This window comes from Nylanderia fulva, unplaced genomic scaffold, assembly GCF_048542155.1.
Source record: "Nylanderia fulva isolate GAGA-0341 unplaced genomic scaffold, ASM4854215v1 Scaffold10, whole genome shotgun sequence".
In the NCBI taxonomy this organism is placed as follows: Eukaryota; Metazoa; Arthropoda; class Insecta; order Hymenoptera; family Formicidae; genus Nylanderia; species Nylanderia fulva.
Genome location: NW_028189193.1, coordinates 4,809,312 through 4,832,109, shown reverse-complemented (window position 1 = coordinate 4,832,109; position 22,798 = coordinate 4,809,312). Strand labels below are relative to the sequence as shown.

General features: G+C 35.9%; 1 protein-coding gene and 1 long non-coding RNA gene across 2 annotated transcripts in view; both read left to right on the top strand.

The window, feature by feature from the left end:
* Positions 1-11,015, top strand: part of LOC114931973 (uncharacterized) — a 74,518-nt gene extending 63,503 nt beyond the window's left edge. Inside the window, exon 3 of the long non-coding RNA XR_014924753.1 lies at positions 10,372-11,015. This is a non-coding gene — a long non-coding RNA (uncharacterized LOC114931973). The remainder of the gene's footprint in view (positions 1-10,371) is intronic.
* Positions 11,016-17,892: 6,877 nt separating this feature from the next.
* On the top strand, positions 17,893-18,725 carry LOC146725256 (uncharacterized). Its single transcript, XM_085481742.1, has 2 exons — positions 17,893-18,092; positions 18,449-18,725. Exons 1-2 carry the CDS (start codon positions 17,893-17,895, stop codon positions 18,723-18,725), a joined length of 477 nt encoding a protein of 158 aa, XP_085337868.1.
* The last annotated feature ends 4,073 nt before the right edge of the window (positions 18,726-22,798 follow it).

The window sequence follows — 22,798 nt, the reverse complement described above, 5'->3', positions numbered from 1 at the left end:
TACAGCAATATTTAATATACATATATAGAATTGATATTAATTTTATTTGTAGAGGAATCCTTCTCTATATATACTTTCAAGGTGTTTAATATTATTTTATTATATTTTTGTATCTTATTTACTTGACGTAAATGAAACAAAAAAGAAACTATAATTCATCAAATAGAGATAATCTTGTAATTGTACGATAAATAAGACAAAACGTGTGTGTCAATAGTGATCAATAAATAATGTACACACGGATATATATGTGCGGACGTATCAGATTCTAAGATATGAATCATCTCCAGATAGTGATGATTATTTTACTCGAGATTTCGCCAATATTTATTATTTATCTAAGATTCGCCGGGCACGAGCAGAGAGAAAAAGAGGCGAACAGTAACGTCGTTCTCTCCTTCTCTCTTCGTCGAAGACGACACTCGACCCCTCGTGGCTTCCCATCTCGTACCTGTCTGCGAGATTTCACGAATATACTTTGAGTGCACGAGTTCCGGTCTCGTCGGGCCTCGAAAGTGGTTCACGCTGTTTTACAGTAATATAATTAGCGAGCCCATATACCGCCCGTAATTATAAAACGCAATTACGGAAAGTGGTCTCCCTCGATCGCGGAGCAGACGTTTCCGAAGTAGCTCAAGAAAGATTTGCCGCACATATAATCAAAAGAAATGATATATCAGGGTTGATAAAATTAAAATTCAGTGACAATTAAAATTGTTTGTATAATTAAGGGAGGAAAAAATGATAATCGTCTGTAGAAGGAGTTCTGTTGACAAAAGTGTGTTTATATATAACAACGCACTTAATATAAAGACCCAGATAGAAATCTAACGTGAGGATAATGCTAAGTTGAGCAATGGCACTTAATTAACGACAGACGGAAGCACTTTGTTGGATTGCTAAGATACCGTAGGCCATGGCATAGATCCAACCGGTTTTCGGATGGTAATGAAGTGGCTGGCTTCTGGACCAAGAAGAGAGTCAGTCTCGAGACGGCGATCCTCGGGTCATTCAAGGATCGAGCCAGGCAGAATTTAGGGAACGAGTAAAATATATGGAGAAACGCAGAGATGAAAAATAAAATCAAAATACGTCGCGAATACGCAGTAATGCCAGACTTGAGTCGCGCGTCTTTTGTTTTCGAGCAGCCGGATCGAGCCAGGCAGAATTTAGGGAACGAGTAAAATATATGGAGAGACGCAGAGATGAAAAATAAAATCAAAATACGTCGCGAATACGCAGTAATGCCAGACTTGAGTCGCGCGTCTTTTGTTTTCGAGCAGCCGGATCGAGCCAGGCAGAATTTAGGGAACGAGTAAAATATATGGAGAAACGCAGAGATGAAAAATAAAATCAAAATACGTCGCGAATACGCAGTAATGCCAGACTTGAGTCGCGCGTCTTTTGTTTTCGAGCAGCCGGAGCGATAATTCCGCCATGAATTTTAATTCGACGCCGCGCTCGAAGCGCTCTCATGAATTTTAATTTTCCCTCTTTTCTTCGCTGATTCTCCGCGTTTTCACCGACTCGCTCTCACTTCGGAGGACTTACTTTTCCTTTGGTTTTTCCGGCGCGTTTCTTTCTTCCTTCCGAAAGGGGAAAACTGACCCTGACGAAGTCCAGTCTGAAGAAAATATTTGCGTGAAATTATACATGATTATACTGGGGTTTCTTGATGCATAATCATGCAATATTGTCATCTATATGGAAGATTATAGATTATATGTAATTTCACATGAAATATATATTTTCAAGATTAAGAATATTTAATTGAACGTGGAATTACACATAGGAAATGCTGTAAAATAATATTAGAAATTGAAGTAAAATAAAGTTCTAATAAAGTGAAAATACTAAAAAAATTACAAGTAATTTTTGTATAAAATTAGTAATTTTATCTATATTTTTATATTAATATGTATTTTCACTTTAAAAAGTATGAGGAAAAAATTACAGTGATAATTAAGCAATTTTTCCAGTTTTGAATAAGTAGTTTCCACGTAAAAGTACATAGATTTTTTTCAGTGACAGTCGCGGAAAAGATTTATTTTAGAAGCTCGAATGCAGGTTTTCGGAGATAACGAGTAAATGATCCTAAACGTTACAATATAAATAATGCGTAAATACATATATATTTTTCAGCTATTTATGTTTATATAATTGCGAGAAAAAACAAGAACTATATGTTAAAAAAATTTAATATTAGAAATTTACCTTCTAATCTCGATTAAAAAATGCAACGAAAAATGATGACACAATTCCAAAATACTTCAAGTGGACCATTTAAACATAGTCTATTTTGTTCAGCTATTTATATTTATATAATTGTAAAACAAAAAATAAGAACTTTATGTTAAAAAAATTTAATATTAGACGTATAATCTCGATTAAAAAGATGCATTATAAAATGCAACCCGTGCAACGATGACACAATTCCAAAATCAGACCGTTTAAGCATAGTCTATCGTTCATTGAGGTTCATCTCCTTGTGTGTCTGATCTGATTTTCCTCGTAATAAAATACAACCCCCCGGCAATGAAGGACACAAGGATGAGCGAAAAAAGATTCACGATCGCCTGTCCCCGGGGCGAAAACAATTGTCCAGATTGGCGGTCTTCAAGGCGAGGGGAATCCCTGGGTCGCGTGTTGCCTCCAGGGTGAAAAAGAGGGCGGTTTCGCGGGGGTCCCGAATGCAGAAGCGACGCGAAAACTCGCCGCGATATATTCGACGAGCAAATCAGAGCTGGTAATCCTGAGCGACAGCGAAGCTTAGCGCCCTCCCTGAAAATGGTATCGTCGCGAGCGAAAGAGGGAGCGAGACGGAAGGACAAAAAGGGTGGCTTCATTCACCCCCGGATCTCTCATTGTACCGATTATTGTGGTGAGAAAGAGAGGGAAATAGAAGGGCAGTCGGTTGTTCCATCGTCGGTGCCCCTCTTCGATCAAGGGTCGCGAATAATACCGGCTAAACGCTACATATTGCTCGGTTTACCCCCAATTTATCCGGGGATTTGAATAACGATTTCCTGCAACGCGATACAGACGTTTGGTCTGATAACGATTCCACGTGTGGGTGTGCGCGAAAGCTGAAGCGCGCGGATAATATTCGATATTATTGTGCAAGCTTTTATATTTGACAATGCAAAAAAAGATTTGGCTCAACCTAGAGAGAATATATATATATATATATATCACGCATCGTTTTAATTAAATGCGTTTTATGCATATAAATTCGTATCGAATGCTGCGCGAGATGCTTGAAATTATTACATCCTTTTCTCCAATTGTTTTTGTAATTTAAAAATTATTATTAAATACCGTTAATATTGTATTAATTAACATTAATGTCGATGAGAATTTTTCATATACATTCGCGGTGTACGTTGCATTAATTATTTTTTTTAAATATAAATGCCATTTTTTTATGAACATTTTTATTTAACAGGGAATTAAATGAATTAAGTTTTAACTATTTACCTTTTAGAGGCTATTACAAAATTATGTTGTTACAGATATAATACTACATATGGTATCAACGTAACGTGTTCATATCGCGTATTAACTAAATTAAAACATCCGTGGCTTTTAGGAAAAATTACGAGAAAATATATTATAAATCCGCGGAATATATATTAATATATATTCCCAGGGGGAATAATTTTGATGAAAATTATTACACACGGAATTGCGCGTATCGCGACGCGAAAGAGCGGGACTAGCTATACCAAAGTGTATCAATGGGACACTCCAGTTTCGATGTAAAACCGCAGCTTGGCGTGACACCGAATTACTTTAGGGCACTCGAGTGCCCCGAAACTCCAACGGGTCGTCCTGTATGCGCGCGTTGTGCGTGACCCAGGAGTGCAGCAGAAGGAGGCGGACGTCCCACGTGACGGGTCGAGGACCCTCGACGTCATCGCTACAGAGGCGTTACTTCGGTTTCCGATCACTCGAAACATTTCGAAAAGAAAGACGAGGAGCTCGCACCTAAGCGTCAATGAACGAATTTCGAACGAGCGCGATTTTAACGGACGCACCTTTTTTTCTTCTTCTATGGTGTATCTTCTTAACAGAAACATTATACACGTGTCTATTCTCGATTTAAAGCCGACTGTGTGTGAATTTTATCTGCGAGAAAATAAATAAGCTTTGTATAATGAGAATATGCGATAATTAAGGGGATCCTAAACGTTCTTGAGAAGTCTGTTGTTTTTTTCCTGTTTTATCGACGAAATGTGAGGTTAGATAAATTATAAATCTATTTATTGGCTATACGGATTCTCGATTTAAAGCCGACTGTGTGTGAATTTTATCTGCGAGAAAATAAATAAGCTTTGTATAATGAGAATATGCGATAATTAAGGGGATTCTAAACGTTCTTGAGAAGTCTGTTGTTTTTTTTCTGTTTTATCGACGAAATGTGAGGTTAGATAAATTATAAATCTATTTATTGGCTATACGGATTCTCGATTTAAAGCCGACTGTGTGTGAATTTTATCTGCGAGAAAATAAATAAGCTTTGTATAATGAGAATATGCGATAATTAAAGGGATCCTAAACGTTCTTGAGAAGTCTGTTGTTTTTTTCTGTTTTATCGACGAAATGTGAGGTTAGATAAACTATAAATCTATTTATTGGCTATACGGATTCGTTTCTTACCTGAAATTAGAGCGCTTCGCCTTTTGTTAATATTAATACTTCAATTTGTACAGCAAAAATATTTATCAATCTGTGTAGTCTCATATATCTTGATTACAGAATTATGAATGCTTAAAATTTATACTTTATCTAACCTCACATTTTGTCGATAAAACAGGAAAAAAACAATAGACTTCTCAAGGACGTTTATAGGATCCCCTTAAAAGAATCATGTATTATTTATTAATTTTTTTAATACTTTTAATATTTTATTTATTGAAGCAATTGCATTGCATTATTTATTATTTAATATTATAATCTTCAAGAGTATATTTATAAGATGGAGGAATATAATTAGTCTTATTTCGAAAAATCATTGTGGAGAAAGCTTATTCATCATCTATGTAGTCGTCTCTCGAAATCGAAATCTCAATAGCAGCTACTCAACAGCATCAAACTTGCAGATAAGTGGAATAGAATAGCAAGGCTCAGAGAACTTTTGAATCATCGACGAACTGTCACCGACAGACTGGAAGAGTAAATGTGAAGCGAAAAGTTTCGCCTCTTGTCAGAGTTGTGCGACTATGGATCTGATTCTTCGTTTTAACAAAATAATTTAGTTTGATTTCAGGTTCAATAAAATTTCGTGAATTAAATTTCAGAAAATTTTCTGACCCCGTTAACAAATATAATAATTTTATTTTTATCTCTTTTATCTTTTCAATGCAGTATGTAATTTACAGTAGAACTCATATTATTATATATTGTTACATTGCATGTTTAATATATTCTGCTTAATATATCTTTATTAATATATTAATATATTATCTGTGCTTAGTATATTTTATTAATACATTTTTATTAATATTCTTATTAATTAATATATAGCCATTTCTAGGAAAAGTCATCTTTACACATATTTAATTTTTTACATATTTTGTTTTGTACACTAAGGTATCTATTAATTTTTTTATGAAAAAATATATGTACGATGTTGAGCAGAGGATATAAATGATAAGATTTGAGAAGAAAATTTGACGCAAGTACAATGAATTTCTTTTCCACGGTAGAGTCGCATTAAAATAGATTTGCATTAAAATTCCGAATCTGCTTGCTCCTCTCTTTTTCGCTTTTTCGCGAATCCACCCCTTCAAAAGGATCCCCCACTAACTCTCGCGAAATTCCCCTTTGGCGTTCGTCCTTCCTGGGAGCAACCCTCTTATCCAACTTTCCTCCTTCGTTCTCTACGTTTCTTCCTTGAACCCTCCCTTCTAAGGATGTCGGTTTTACTTCCACGAGTAATATAACAAGGACAGGAAAGATAGGTGGGCAGAAGAGAGAGGGTGGAACGAAACGCGCAGACGAAGTTTTATTAATTTCGAAAGTTCCCAAACTGATAATTAGATCCCCGTGGAGTCGGGGCGCCAAAGGCGAAGGAACTTAATTTCCGAAACGACCGGCGGGGCGGTTTTCTGTTTGGCTTTTACAAGGTTCCACCCGGACGATCTTGTCATCGGAGCGGGGATTACCATATTGTTGATTAAATCAAGTCAGCGATATTCACCTGTGTTCCCTCAAACGATCGTCGATATCAATCGTCGATGCATTGTCCTATAAATAAATACCAGGTGTTTTAATTTGACGAAAAATGACTAGGTCCCCAGATATTTTCGAATGTGCATTTTTCCTTGATTTTTCTATTTATTATTTCTCCAAATATATGCATAAAATATTTTTATAAAAATTTATTTAATTATGTACACTTATACCTAGATTTTATATATATTATTAATATTTTTTATTATTTTTATTATTTCTCAAATAAAATGTGGGAACAAAATATTTTTATAAAACTGTATTTACCATTAATTATATACAGTTATATCTATTTTTTTATATATTATTACTAGATTTATTATTTCTATTGTTTCTTAAATAAAATATGTGGACAAAATATCTTTATAAAAATATATTTAATTATATATACAGTTTAATTATATACCACTTTTCTTTCAGATGCATTGTCCTATAAATACCAGATATTTTAATGACTAAGTCCTCATATATTTTCGAATTTTTCAGATGATATAAAAATGTGCATTTTTCTGTTTATTATTTCTCAAACAAAAATACCTAGATTTCATATATATCATTAATACTTTTTATTATTTTTTTTTAATCAATTCCTACAGTTATATCAATATTTTTTGTATTACACGTGCAGGCAAAGTGGCACTTTGTGTGCGTGTTTTCTGTGCGGAAAGCGGCCGATTTCTCACGCCGCCATCTAGATGCGACGCGGTGAGTGAATAAGCCGCGTTCAAAGCTATTGCCCACGGTTAAAGCCGTGGGCAATGCTTTGCCCACGGCTATTCCCGCACCGTGCCACCGCAAGATGGCGGCGTGCGATCGGCCACCTCGCGCACAAAGCCACTTTGCCTGCACTTGTAATACAAAATAATATGTGTATCACGTGCGGATTGACAATTGTTCACAATATACTATTATACATTGTTAATATATTTATTAAATAAAATATATGGACAAAATGTCTTTATACAGTTATTGTTTAAATTCTATTACACCTTCTTCGCAAATCATCGAATTTGAACGGTTGAATAATGTTGGATTCCTCGGAATACGTCGTTTTAATTCTCATTACACACGGCTCTTCGAGCGGGCTCCTCCTCGTCGTCGTCGTGATTCTCTCGATTCGACGACGTGCGGATGAGCATAATGCCGCGTACACACGGCGAAGCGCGTCCGTCTCTTTCTTTCACCCCCGTCCCTGAGCAGGGAACACAATCAGACGTAGCTGTATTCGGTACTGCGAATGTTGACTCGGAGCATATTTGTCTAGCAATGGAGGAGCGTAGCCTGCAGGGGGTCGGAAGCGCGCGCGCACGAGCGGGGTGGTTCAAATATTGTGCCGTTTCATTGAGCACACCGTGGCGATCACAGTCGCATTATCTTGACGTAGCCGTGAAAAAAAGAGAGAGAAAAACGACGACGTCAAGATGAATGGCTCTTTTCGCTTCCCGTCGCCGCGCTTTTCGCACGTTCGTCTCTCGCGAACATCATTAGCGCGTTCCCTCCCTATCGATATACTCACGCGAATTTATTTATTTTATTTTATTTTATTTTTGTGTGTGTTACACTCGGCGTTAAAAATTTCCTCCCCTATTCCCCGAACCGGAAAAATAATCTCCGCGGCGTTAATCAATCACGAGAGTAAATTACTTACAGGGAAATGAGTGTATAAATATTTAAGCGCGATGCATTTCGCGCAAATGAAACTCATCGCGGAATTCGGAAAATATATACGAATTTGGATAAAAACGTATCACGAACGTAATATTTCGCGCGATAAGTTATCGTTCGGTGGCCTGGAAAATTGTGACCCCGTACTTGTGGCGCGATGTAATTTTAATTACGCCTGTTTAACTCGCGAGTTTAATTTCGCGAGAACAACAAACCGAATTGAATATTTTATTTTTAATAAGGTTATCAATCTTACACAGAGAGAAATCTTCTTTCAGAATTTACTCTGAAAATTATCATAATCGTAGGATAATAAATATATCGTATTGGAAGAATTTTATAAGAGTTTATTCTCTGATTAATATTTATCACAATGTACAAAATATTAATATGTACATAGTTTTATTATGTGCATAATAAAATTAATCAACATTTTATCGTATTATTTATATTTTATTGTGATGCATATTAATATTTTTATTGTGGTAAATATTAATCGGAGAAATTCTTATCAAAATCTTCTCTCTATGTAATAGAAAAATTCTCTCAAATTCTCTAAAATTCTCAATATTTCCATAATTAAATTATAGTCAAGCTATATTTAAGTTTGTTATTTTTTCAAACCTCAGAAGAGTTTCCCAAGAATCACATTTTTTTTAATCGTTTTTTTTATATCTCCTCAAATTGTTGCGCAGATCATTATGTAATTTTATTTCAGCATGATATGCATTTAAGGATCTTGAAGGGGTATGCGAAAATTTTAATAAAACCGCATTTAAATTTCATTTAATAAATTTTTTTTAAAATAAAACCGCATTTGTTTTGTCACCAAAAATGCAGCTGTCAAATGTAAGGGAAGTCTCTCAAAAATGACATTTCTGTCTTTGGATAACTTTTTTTACATCTCGAATTGTCGCACAGATCGTCATGTAATTTTATTTCAACATCATATGCATTTAAGGATCTTGAAGGGGTATGCAAAAACATATATTTAATAAAACCGCATTTAAATTTCATTTAATAAATTTTTTTTTAATAAAACCGCATTTGTTTTGTCACCAAAAATGCAGCTGTCAAATGTAAGGGAAGTCTCTCAAAAATGACATTTCTGTCTTTGGATAACTTTTTTTACATCTCGAATTGTCGCACAGATCGTCATGTAATTTTATTTCAGCATCATATGCATTTAAGGATCTTGAAGGGGTATGCGAAAATTTTAATAAAACCGCATTTAAATTTTATTTAATAAATTTTTTTTTTAATAAAACCGCATTTGTCTTGTCACCAAAAATGCAGCTGTCAAATGTAAGGGAAGTCTTTCAAAAATGACATTTCTGTCTTTGGATAATTTTTTTACATCTCGAATTGTCGCACAGATCGTCATGTAATTTTATTTCAACATCATATGCATTTAAGGATCTTGAAGGGGTATGCAAAAACATATATTAATAAAACCGCATTTAAATTTCATTTAATAAATTTTTTTTTAAATAAAACCGCATTTGTTTTGTCACCAAAAATGCAGCTGTCAAATGTAAGGGAAGTCTCTCAAAAATGACATTTCTGTCTTTGGATAACTTTTTTTACATCTCGAATTGTCGCACAGATCGTCATGTAATTTTATTTCAGCATCATATGCATTTAAGGATCTTGAAGGGGTATGCGAAAATTTTAATAAAACCGCATTTAAATTTTATTTAATAAATTTTTTTTTTAATAAAACCGCATTTGTCTTGTCACCAAAAATGCAGCTGTCAAATGTAAGGGAAGTCTTTCAAAAATGACATTTCTGTCTTTGGATAATTTTTTTACATCTCGAATTGTCGCACAGATCGTCATGTAATTTTATTTCAACATCATATGCATTTAAGGATCTTGAAGGGGTATGCAAAAACATATATTTAATAAAACCGCATTTAAATTTCATTTAATAAATTTTTTTTTTAATAAAACCGCATTTGTTTTGTCACCAAAAATGCAGCTGTCAAATGTAAGGGAAGTCTCTCAAAAATGACATTTCTGTCTTTGGATAATTTTTTTACATCTCGAATTGTCGCACAGATCGTCATGTAATTTTATTTCAGCATCATATGCATTTAAGGATCTTGAAGGGGTATGCGAAAATTTTAATAAAACCGCATTTAAATTTTATTTAATAAATTTTTTTTTTAATAAAACCGCATTTGTCTTGTCACCAAAAATACAGCTGTCAAATGTAAGGGAAGTCTTTCAAAAATGACATTTCTGTCTTTGGATAATTTTTTTACATCTCGAATTGTCGCACAGATTGTCATGTAATTTTATTTCAACATCATATACATTTAAGGATCTTGAAGACGGGATGCAAGGTTCTATAGACGTTGTTCAACTTCTCTGTAAATTCAAAATAGAGACGTTAGAGACGGGGCTCCCTCAGAGGCTCCCGTGGCTCGAATTAAATCCCGCGAATAGGTATGTGGCGATTTGTTTCAGATTCCCGTGGTGTAATCCCGTCGTTACGAACTTACGAGACGCGGATTATACACCGCTAGGCAAACCCATAACGCAAGCCTGCTGAATTCCGGGGCGCGCTACCAAAACGGCAAAGAGGACGACGACGTCGAGACGGAGGAATGGGGAGACCCCACTATTATGGGGTCCCGCGATTCTCAGCAGCAGCATACTAGGTATACGTATCTGCTTAAACACCACATAGTGTAACACACGTAGTTCGTGCCGGGGCAAGGACGAAAGGCGGATCCAGCCGGATCCAACCAACCAGCGGCGAGAATTTCCATTTTGGCTCCTCTCGCAGGACCAAACGTACGCCGAGCGTTTCCTGCTCCTTCGTAAAAGTCCTGCAGCTACTATAAATCCGTCACGGCTGCTTGCGCATTACGTCGCATCTCCCTGAATTCCACTCAGACTTCGGCTTTGGCAACTTTTGGGGAAGAAGTGTAGGTATACCTCTTTGCGCGACGATTGCGAGGTACACCTATAAGTGAATTCTGGATAATTGAAGAAAATTGCCCATCCTTGCGAGAGCGATTCGAAATCGATGGAATGGAGCTAATTATGTACGAGCATTGACTTAATTTTCTCAATTATGCAGATATATTAATATTGTTATTTATTTATTTAACGCGCATATGCTAATTCATCATTGTATATATGTATATATGTATAATTAGATTGTTTTAGGATTGCAAATAAAATTCTGTTAATGTGCCGCGCATTGTTTGTCCCCGTATTGAAATTATTTTGTTTAATGAAAAAATTTGCGGAATTAAAACGCGGCTTTATATATATACATTGAAATTGTTTCCCAAGTTTTATTTGAGCGATTTCAGTTTGCGCGCTTCGTGCGCGAAATGTCGACAGACGTTTTCGCGTAAAAGGTAAAATCCGTACGATGACATCGAATTTTCCCGCAATTATGTAGCGTTTGAAGGCAATATCGCGAATTCACGCTCGACGAAGCGTACGCTCGTCTTCCCTTTCTAGACCCCACTTCTTGGCGTCTACTTGTGCTACCTCTTCCGACAAGAATCCACCGACTCAAGTCGTCCCGATGATTCAACTCGATGCGCCGATGTCGAGTTTTCTCCCGGGAGTTCCGCCATCTTATGCGATCCTTTTGAAATAAGACGGGAAGAGAAGAATATTTTACATACGTAAAAGTCTTGGTCAAATTCGGTCCTTTCACAAATTTATCACGGCGTACGATTGTTGCTAAGGAATAATAAAAAAAAAACAAAAAATTAATTACTTAAAGTTTGACAGGATTGATCAACGAATTGAGGATTCCATTAAATGAAATTTATTACAAATATTTTGTACGTTCTTTTTTTATAGCTTTTACACGAAGTGGATTGCGCAAAATTTTATTTTGACAGAAAATCACGAAATATTAATTTCCCATTCCCACTTGTCTTTAGGCTAATTATTGATGTAGTGACTAAGATTCTTGCTTACTTCTGTCAATTTTACATTGTTCATTAAAACAATGGTAATTTATTTAGCATTTACTTTTGATTTACTTGAAAAGGGCTGCAATGACAGCCGAAACGTTGTATTTTAACCAATTATCTACAACAAATGATTGCCAGTTTGGTCGACTTTTACCATCGAGGAAAGATTTTTATTAATTATTACTGGCGAACCTTAAGGATCTTTATCCGTCTAATTATTGATTTTCCAAATATATTTTTCTCGCCGACGAGGAATCTCGGAGAGAGAATAATTTTCCGAAAGGTAAGCGAATGCAGCCTCGTAACGTCGGAACTCTTCTGAACGTCCGGAGGGGCCCGATCTCGCGCAAAAACCGGCCGACAGCTGAGTGTACACAGGGCCCCGATTCGAGTTGCGTCTCTCTTTCACTTCCCGCACGACTTCGGGTTCCAGCCCCGAATCTCCCGTTTCTCGTCGACGTCCTTCTCGTATCCCTCTACACATGTCGGCGCGCCTCGGACCTATGCAAACAGCCGGCATTCATTGGCCGGCACACACACACACACGTATGCATGTGTATGTATACGTATTATATATTGCCAGCATACGATATTTCTCGTACCGAGAAACGTGATTTAATGGAAGGCACCGAGGCTGTCGAATAATCTCCATAATGTCGCGCCTTCATCTCGATTATCTTCCGCGAGACATTCGCTTCTGATACGTTCTAGGCTAACGAAAATTGAACACCTGGAAATGGCCAGACACGTGTATATATATATATATATCATATCGAGTGTAATTAAAAAATTAATCGTGCAAGATTAAATGGAAAAATATTTGCGAGGCTTTTAATGGCAATTATAAATAATATCCTTCGTAAGAGAATAAAAGCAGGATAGTTGACGATAAAAACATCGCGAAAAAATCCGGCCGTGAAGTAATCCGTGAAAAAATGTCGGCTGTAAACGGTAAAACATAAACCCTACATTTCGATCAATCCCCTTTTGCAGACGTGCTGCGCGGACGTGAATTTCGGTTGGAAACTCGACAGCAATACTTCATGGCGCTTTGCTGCGACGCGGGATAAAGCACCGCTTTTCGGGGTTGTAGGGGCAGAAGAGCGTATAGGGTAAAGCTGGGTTGACGGGGGCTATAGCTTGTAAGTGAATTTTATTGCGCGATTATATTGAATCCCTCCGAGCCACCAGCCACTGTCAAGCCACCCCCTCGTTTTCTCTCTCTCTCGCAACCCCTGGAGAGGTTCCTGGTGCGCGGTGCTCAAACATGAAGCACGTTAATTCGAGATTCGTCTGCGTCACTTCCTCACACCGGCGCAAGACGGTGTTTTACTTCTCTACTTTGTGTGTCACGCGGTTGCTCCGAAATGCGCGTTTCGCGGAGACGGAGCGCCTAGTTCTCCTTAATTAGATATCGCGGAATATATTAGTCGGCGAGATTTATGAGCACTGCTTTATTTGTTTTTTTTTTCTATTTATTTATTTTATTTTTTATTTATTATTGAGAAAATAAAATATATATATATATATATATGACGTTTATTACGCGCAGAAACGATATACACACGTCACTCTGCGATCCGTGTAGAAAAATATGCCGAAAATGTTCGCAAAAACATAAACTACGGCCGAAAACATGGTTATGAGAGCAGTCGCGACGCGCTATTTCGGAGCTATCATACCTCGGGACTTTATTTCGATGGTGAGCACCGCTTTTGCGCCCCGGGGGATGCACGATAGTCGACATCGGCGGATACCAAATCGAAGCTTCTGCCCATGGGGCTGTTTGCACGTTGGATCACGACCTCCATGGCAAAATTCACCATGGCCAAACCACGGGGCGGCATTCCCAGCGGTACGTCCCGGCTCCTTATATAGGAGATTTCTCCTTCACGAGCGAACGCACTTCTTGGCATCCGGCAAACTCGCCGCACAATTTCCACGCACATTGTAAATTTAGTGGAGAAAAAAAATTTTTGTGACTCAATATTTGTTTCAATGCTGCCTAATAAATCATTTATTTGAAACCAATAATTTTTATTTGATGTAAGAAAATCCTTCTCAAAATAGATAAATATTTATTTCTAATAGATTATTGATTAGGATATAATATAGGATGTAATATAGATATATATTTATTATATATATTTAATATATATTTATATATATATATTTAGATATATATTTAATATATATTTTTTTATTAATTTGGAATCCATCCCTTTTTAATGAAATATTTATTTTACAGAGTATTCTCCTTCTCTCACCTTCCAATATTTGACATTTTGAACTGTAATGAGCCTGAGATTAAATTTCATAAATTAAATTGGAGTTTTTGTTAGCAATTGAATTGATGAAAAATATATTTCGGTGTTTCACATTCTTCGAGAAAGAACTCTTTCTTCTAGAAAACGTTAGAAGACGTCGCGTAATATCGCGTCGCGGTTATCTCGAAGGTTGAATTTATCGTACCGAAATCAAAACTCGAGAAGAGGGATGGTCGGAGAATTAACTCACCCCGATCGTCTCCCGCCCTGCTTTGTGCTAACCCCGTCTCTTTCCGAGGGAGCAACCGGCTGCTGCCTCTTTCAAGAAAGACCAATAAAATCGTCGCAGGAAGCTTCGTCCTCCCATGTTGTAAGGATGAAGCTGACACTCCTCTCTGAGCTAAACTTTCAGCTCCTTTGGCGAATGGCTTCGCTAAAGCGAAGTGATACATTTCGTTCGTGATCCATAAGTTTCGCATTCGACTTTTGCTCCTCTTCTGTTTCTATGCGTATATATATATATATGTGTGTGTGTGTCTTCTCGGATCGTTTTAGAGTTGACTGCAATTGTTGAATGAACGCTCGTCTGTACACTGGTTATTTGTTGGTGAGTACGAATATTGCTTTGTTTTTTTTTTTTGGATTGAATTATATAAATGTCATAGAATGTATTAAGAAAATAATTTATCGCTATTTTTTAATTTTTATACATTTGCAAAAAAAATATAGTTGGTTACGGTATATCTTAAATTTTTCTCTGCTTTTCTCAATTTTCGTATTTCTTTGGTATATTATTTTACATAAGTATAGTATCAAGAGCCTTTTATGCAATAGTTTTTTATAATATTGTGTTATCACTGTGAATTTATTTTTAATGACAAATATATTTTTAAAAATATCATATAGCACAACATTTATACACTGTAAAAACATGTAAATTCACATAAAAAATGTGTAATATATTACATATGTAATATATTAATATATATGTAATATGTAATATATTACATATGTAAAAAACATGTAAAATTACATATGTAATATATTACATATTACATATGTAATTTTACATGTTTTTACATATGTAATATATTACATATTACATATTACATATTACATATTACATATTACATATTACATATTACATTACACATTTTTTCCATGGTATGTACATACATAATCTCTTTGAAATCAAGTCTTTATTCGGTGGTCGAAAGCATCTAAACACGTAGCAGGTCGATAGATGTGCGGTCGATTATAGTTCCGTATGATTTTTAATAAACACCGATCAGACAGCCAGATGTACCGTACGATGCTTGACTCGACCCGGTACCAAGGGCCACTCGTTCGGCTTATACCCGGGTGCCACTCGGGTACCAGACTCGTACAAAACTGACGGATGGACAGACGTGCTCTGTGCGTCGAACACATATTACGCGCGCCGAACAAAGCTACGCCATTGTTTCGTGCCGTCAATAATCCACTTGCCGCGACTTGGAGGACTTCCACCGGGGGTGGCACAATTGGAAAAAGGCACGGAGGAACCCGGGAAACCGGGACGCCCACCCTCCGCGAGGTAGAAAGCAGAGAAGACAAACCGACGGGGTTTTGAGGTCAACCTCGTTTCGAGGATCGCGTTGCTCGCCGTCGAGTTTTCGATCTAGTCTGACAACAAAACATACTCTTTTGACGTTTAAACCAGTTTCGAAAATTTAATCTATATTAATAACACTTCATTATATAATAACTGAATCTTATATGTTTGCATAATTTATCTTCTTGTTCTTTTAGATAATAAATAGCAAAATGGTAATAATATTTTTTTGAGTAGGATATTCTTAAAATAAAAATGTAACTGCTTGTAATGAAAATCTATGAATCTGAATTAATTATATGCTTTATATTAGTTTATTTTATATTTTCTATTTTTGCATAATTTATCTTCTCTTGTTGTCCTTTTAGATAATAAATAGCAAAATGGTAATAATATTCTTTTGAGTAGGATATTCTTAAAATAAAAATGTAACTGCTTGTAATGAAAATCTATGAATTTTAATTAATTATATGCTTTACTTTATTTTATATTTTATACAACATTTTCTAGATGAAAAAATTCAGGTTAACTCCGTTTGAAACTGCCAGCGTCCGTAATTATGAAAATAGAATGTAGTTATAGGTGCCCTTTTAAAGGAGTCGATGTTTCCGCACCAATTTTCTTGGAAAGAACTTCCCGGAAAAATTGAGAGAAATCCTCGATCTTCCAGCTTCCATGCAGAAAACTTCACGAGGCTACTCAACGGGACGGAAAAAAGTAGTAATTTAGACCTAATATTTAACAATCTGCGCAAATATATGTATTTTACTGGCGCTGCTAATACAATAAGGTCATCGTTTCTTTTTATTCTTAATGCTCTGTTACGTAACATTCATTCGTTGGTTCAGAATGAAAGAAGGAAATTGGAAACGGTGATCTTTGACATTTCGTTTTTCGTATAAAAACATTTTCATGTCTCGCAATTATTTGCAATTAGGAGGTTTACATTTTACATTAAGAGATATATTTTACTCACTTTTAAAAAAGGTTTTACAATTTGAATTGGAACGTATTGATTAAAAACAATTTATTATCGGACAATAACCACCCTTAGGATCTCACTTGATTATCATTGATAATTAAAAGATAAGGAAAAAATTGATGTGAAATTTCTCTAAAAGAAATTTTGTAAATCTAAAAACAAATCTGACGGTTTTGGAGCATCAGCGAACACAATAAACGCTACTGAACGTGAATCTCCGTTCTCGCGGCAAAACGCCGCGGATTAATCCACGATTCTCCGACGTCCAATCGTCAGAATGATAAGCAAACAACCGGAATGTTGCCGGGATATCGGCACCGAGAAGGATCTCCGGAGCGTCGGCAATCGAATGATTAAAGGCGGTTTCGCCTCGGTTGCTCCACTTCGATAGGGCGAAACTCCCGACGGCAATCAGAGAGTCGCCGGCCATCCGAGCGGATTCTCTCTTTCCAGATACCGCGAGATATCGCTCTTTCTCCGACTCTAGGCCTCGACCCTCCTTGTCTCGATCCTGCGAGCTCCTTCTAAACTCTCGCGTCCCTCTTGGCAAACAGCGGGCTGCTCCAAACACCGGGACAGAGTTCTAGAAGACATGTTTAATATTCATATATATATATATATATATATATATATATATATCATGTATTTTATGTAAAAAGTATTACATGTTACACACGTGTGGGTGAAGGAGATATCGATTTTTATATAAAAACTCGCTGAGGCAAGTACGCAGATCGATACACAACATCGTGTTCGCCATTTGGATGTTATGCACGATGCACGCGAAGATAATGATGATAATCAATATGAATTACGCTACCAATGACACGTGACGCTTAATGAAAGGGTCTCTACTTGTATGCGGAATATAAAGATATTATACTTATAATTAAAAAGTAATTCGCTCTGAAGAATCTTCGGAAAAGTAATTATCACGATCGTTATTAATAGAAGTAGAATAATTTATTTATATATAATGATATATTTATATATAAAAATCAATTTATAATAATAATTTATATATAAATATTACTTGTATATAAAATTATATGTTTTTTTACGTGTTTTCGCGAACTTTGTCATTTATCATAGTTGCACCAAACTTCAGCGAGCTTCGGTTTTTAACTTAATTATTACGAGTTGACTGGTTATGTCCGGTTGTAGCAAATATTCTCGTGATAAGTTACGCCAATAACAGAAATGGTGCGTCGGTCCGTTCTCGTTTACGATCTGCTTCGTACCGAGCAGCCACCCGATGGCTTTTCTCAGAAAGAAATTCTGACGCACATCAGCGAGAAACATGACATCGCGGCTGGCAAAACTCTTCAGAGAGACATCGCTGTCGCTCTACGTCGCGGTCTGGACTTTGGAATACTTGTTAAGAAGAGGAATAAATTCAGGTTCACCTCTTCCACGCGAAAGCTCAGACAAATAATTCGAGGAAAAAAGCCACGAGCAAAATTTCGATATAATTCTGCAGTTTTAATTTCTCAATCAATTTCGTCGAGATAAATTCTTTACAATTACATTTATTTTGAGACTAAAAATTTGAGTAAATTCGAATAATGTGACTATATAAAAATAATATCAATATAACTTGAAAATATGATTGCAGATGAGATATAAAGGTTAATATTTTCAAGAAAGAGATAAAAATAAATTATTATAGAAGCGGACGCTACAAAAATCAAATGTCAAGGATTTCAATCTTTATTTTCAGCATTTAATATAAATGTATATACAATTATTCTGACAGATTTGATCCCGAGTTTAATCAGACTGCAAACTCGAGACGCAATACTGCTAAAAGTAACACGAGGACGAGGCAGAGAAAAAAGAATAGTAAGAAAAAGACATCTAGTAGTAGATCGACTGCAAAAGGACGACGACGACGAGGACGATCTCCGAGTCGCGACAAAGATCGCAAACAATCGGATCCGGTACCGCGACCTAAATTGCCCAGACCGACTTCGTGGTCACCGAAAAGGAGGTTTCTTGCCGAAGAACCCATACCCAAAGTTAAGCATTCCTAAATTAGAATGCGAGAAAATATCCTCCCCATCTCTCTTCGTCATCCCCTCTTTACATAATTCTTAATAAATTATATCCAATATTTGTTTGCACACATATGATCTCAGCAATCACTAAATGAGACACAAAGGAATGAAAATCGTGGGAATATAAATTGCATAAATCGACCAAATATTTATATATGCTATTTTTACTTGTGACGTTTTGTATTTGAGATATTTACATTTTGTTATGTCAATATATGAAGTATGCTTATATAAATACATTTTTCTTTTGTTTCTTCTGACTTATATCGGTTCAAAAAATAATATCTTATCGGAGTTGTCACAATATCCGTTTTCAATATCTTGAATTGTTTTTTTTATGTCATCATGACTCTAAGGAATGAAAGAATACAGAGTGAAGAAATGATCTGAAAAAATGCGGCTGACAGTGAGACAAATAATTATAAGAGCCGCGATAACATCTGCTTTGAGAAATCATTTTTACTCCCACGCGATTAGTCATGCCGACCTCTTGGAAAGTGACCGAAAAAAAGGCGTCGGCGCGAACAACCCCCTGAAAATCTTGGCCAGTTCACCAGTCTTTTAAAGACTGCACCAGCCGTAGCTAATCGACGGACAAATCGGGCCGCGATAGGTCCTACCTACTGAAAATTCTCGAAATACGCGGGTGCGGATTCCTCCCTGGATCATCCCTCACGAGATTACGAGATCCAGGATCTCGTGGATTTAGTCGCATCGTTTGAAGCAGTCTCGCCTTAACAGGATCGCGATCTCGGAAGATTAATTTCATGGGAAACAGATTTGTCGACCTTAGAAAGCAGCAGGATCGATGCGATTTCCCGTTAATTGTATCTAACGTTTTGATTTGGTTCGCAGGTGGAGCGGATGATCGAGGTTTTATATGCCAACATCCGGCCGTCGTCAAAATTGATTGCAACAATACGATAGAAATTAGGTATTTAAGGTACCGGTAGATTTTATTTATTATTTTTGTTAGATAATTGTTTTTTCACTAGTTCACTTTTCATGCTGAGCTCGCGTAATTTCGCTTTACAAATCCCGCTTTTTTAGGCTATAGAAAATTTTATATTGATTTTTAATGATTTCTTTTATTAGTTCTTAAATCATTCTTTTCATTTTGTCATTATAGATAATTATTATTTTTCCGCTAATACATTTTTATGCCGGATTTATATATTTTTTATACTTCGAAAAATATCATATTAATCGAAATTGTCAATAATTTTTTCCATCAGTGTTTCGACAATTTTATCGGTTCTCTAATCAAAGATTACTGGCTTGTGCACTTCGATTTCCATTTATTTTCCGATAGATTTTATTTATCATTTTTGTTAGATAATTATTTTTACACTAGTTCACTTTTCATGCTGAGCTCGCGTAATTTCGCTTTACAAATCCCGCTCTTTTATGCTATAAAAAATTTTATATTGATTTTTTAATGATTTCTTTGATTAGTTCTTAAATCATTCTTTTCATTAAATTATTTTGTCATTATAGATAATTATTGTTTTTCCGCTAATACATTTTTATGCCGGATTTATATATTTTTTATACTTCGAAAAATATCATATTAGTCGAAATTATCAATAATTTTTTCCATCAGTGTTTCGACAATTTTATCGGTTCTCTAATCAAAGATTACTGGCTTGTGCACTTCGATTTCCATTTATTTTCCGATAGATTTTATTTATTATTTTTGTTAAATAATTATTTTTTCACTAGTTCACTTTTCATGCTGAGCTCGCGTAATTTCGCTTTACAAATCCCGCTTTTTTATGCTATAGAAAATTTTATATTGATTTTTTAATGATTTCTTTGATTAGTTCTTAAATCATTCTTTTCATTAAATTATTTTGTCATTATAGATAATTATTATTTTTCCGCTAATACATTTTTATGCCGGATTTATATATTTTTTATACTTCGAAAAATATCATATTAGTCGAAATTGTCAATCATTTTTTCCATTAGTGTTTCGACAATTTTATCGGTTCTCTAATCAAAGATTACTGGCTTGTGCACTTCGATTTCCATTTATTTTCCGATAGATTTTATTTATTATTTTTGTTAGATAATTATTTTTACACTAGTTCACTTTTCATGCTGAGCTCGCGTAATTTCGCTTTACAAATCCCGTTTTTTTATGCTATAAAAATTTTTATATTGATTTTTTAATGATTTCTTTGATTAGTTCTTAAATTATTCTTTTCATTAAATTATTTTGTCATTATAGATAATTATTATTTTTCCGTTAATACATTTTTATGCCGGATTTATATATTTTTTATACTTCGAAAAATATCATATTAGTCGAAATTGTCAATAATTTTTTCCATCAGTGTTTCGACAATTTTATCGGTTCTCTAATCAATGATTACCGGCTTGTGCACTTCGATTTCCATTTATGTACGGCTCGGTGTGTTTACGGTGTCCGATTCGTCAGTAAGTAATCAGCCACTATAATTTCTCACGTTCGCCTAACACCGTCGTTTCATAGAATCGCAATCCCAATGGCGATGAATATTTCACCTAGCGTTAGTTATACCCGGGCACCGCCGCGTCAAGAGCCGCTGCATTGTTGTCGCGCAACAATGAGTCCGGTATATCGTAAGCAGCGGCACAACAACGTGTTCCTTTGTCCGCAAATTATACGTTGCGTAATACACAACAGGAGAAAGGGAGAGAGAGAGAGAGAGGAAGCTTCCTCTCGTTCGGACCCTGCGCGCGGATTAAGGGCGACGAAACAAGCTCACGTAGAATCGTAAAGACGACCGACATATGTCCGAACTGGCCTAATTAAAGCGATAGGATAATCACACGTTGCGTGGGTTCGTTTCGATCGATCGAGAAGATATCGACGGGAAGGAAAGCATCGTATTCCATCGTTCATCCGTCGGCCTTGCGTGTGGTTTCGTTCTTTTCAGGGATTAATTTCGTAATCTTTCATGAGGATTATGACTCCCCGAGAATTAAATTGGAATCCTGCAAAAGCTATTAACTACTTTGCTCGTCGGAGAAAGGAATATCGTGGTGAACGGTTCGTCTTCGATTTCCTCCGCCGCGAGGAAATCATTTTATATGGGAAGGATACAAATTTGTGAAATAATAATTAAGTTCCCAAGTTAGGAAATTCATCATTCATTCTCCAGGAACGAACTATGAAGTTTTTATGTTTTTTTTTATTATAATTAGACGAAGAATTAATAAATAAAATTCAAAAACAAAGGCACGTGCGGCGAATAAACGAGGCCGCCGGGGTTAACAACCCCAAGAAGGTCGTGTTATAAATATTTCAATGAACAAGTGCATCGCGTGAATGGGACCAAAGAACTCGAGACGACGACGGAAGAATGCGGCGCGTATTGTTCGCCAATCAGGCGCCATTTAAGGGTCTTTCGTTCCCGACCTCCCGCGTGCGTCGGGAATAATCGTCGTTGCTCTCGCGATGCATTTCCGACGTCGTAAAAAAAAAAAAAAAAAAAAAAAAAAAAAAGGCGGAAGAGAGAAGAGGGTGTGAAGGCGATGCACGCGTAGATGCGGGACGCGTGCCGCAGGTGTTCTCGATTCATATCGAGATGCTCGCGATCGTTCTTCATCGCGACACGAGTGTCGGGTCGATTCACGACACGTGTCACGAGGTGGCGGCCACTTCCGGTGTGCGCGATGACGAGCGATCTGTTTTTTTCCACTCGTTCTTTATTTTATTTTTTTTTTTTTTTTTTTTTTTTACTTTATTACACTCGACATTATGCTTTTACGCGAAACTGCCGTAGTGCATGCGATGGAGAAATGCATAAAGTAGGACTCTGAGGAGAGAAATATTACTCTTTTTTGCCGCAATATTTCGCAGTGAACTTAATCCGTGAGAATTTGTATTAATTGAGTGTATATTATGCTAAATAATAATTCAAAAAATATAATATAATAATTAAAATATTTATTATACACTCACTCCAAAAAAGCAGTAAACTTAAAATTTGGAAGAAATCATCAAATTTTAAATAACGATAACTTTGTAAATAATAAAGATAGAAAGGTTTTTAAAAAAA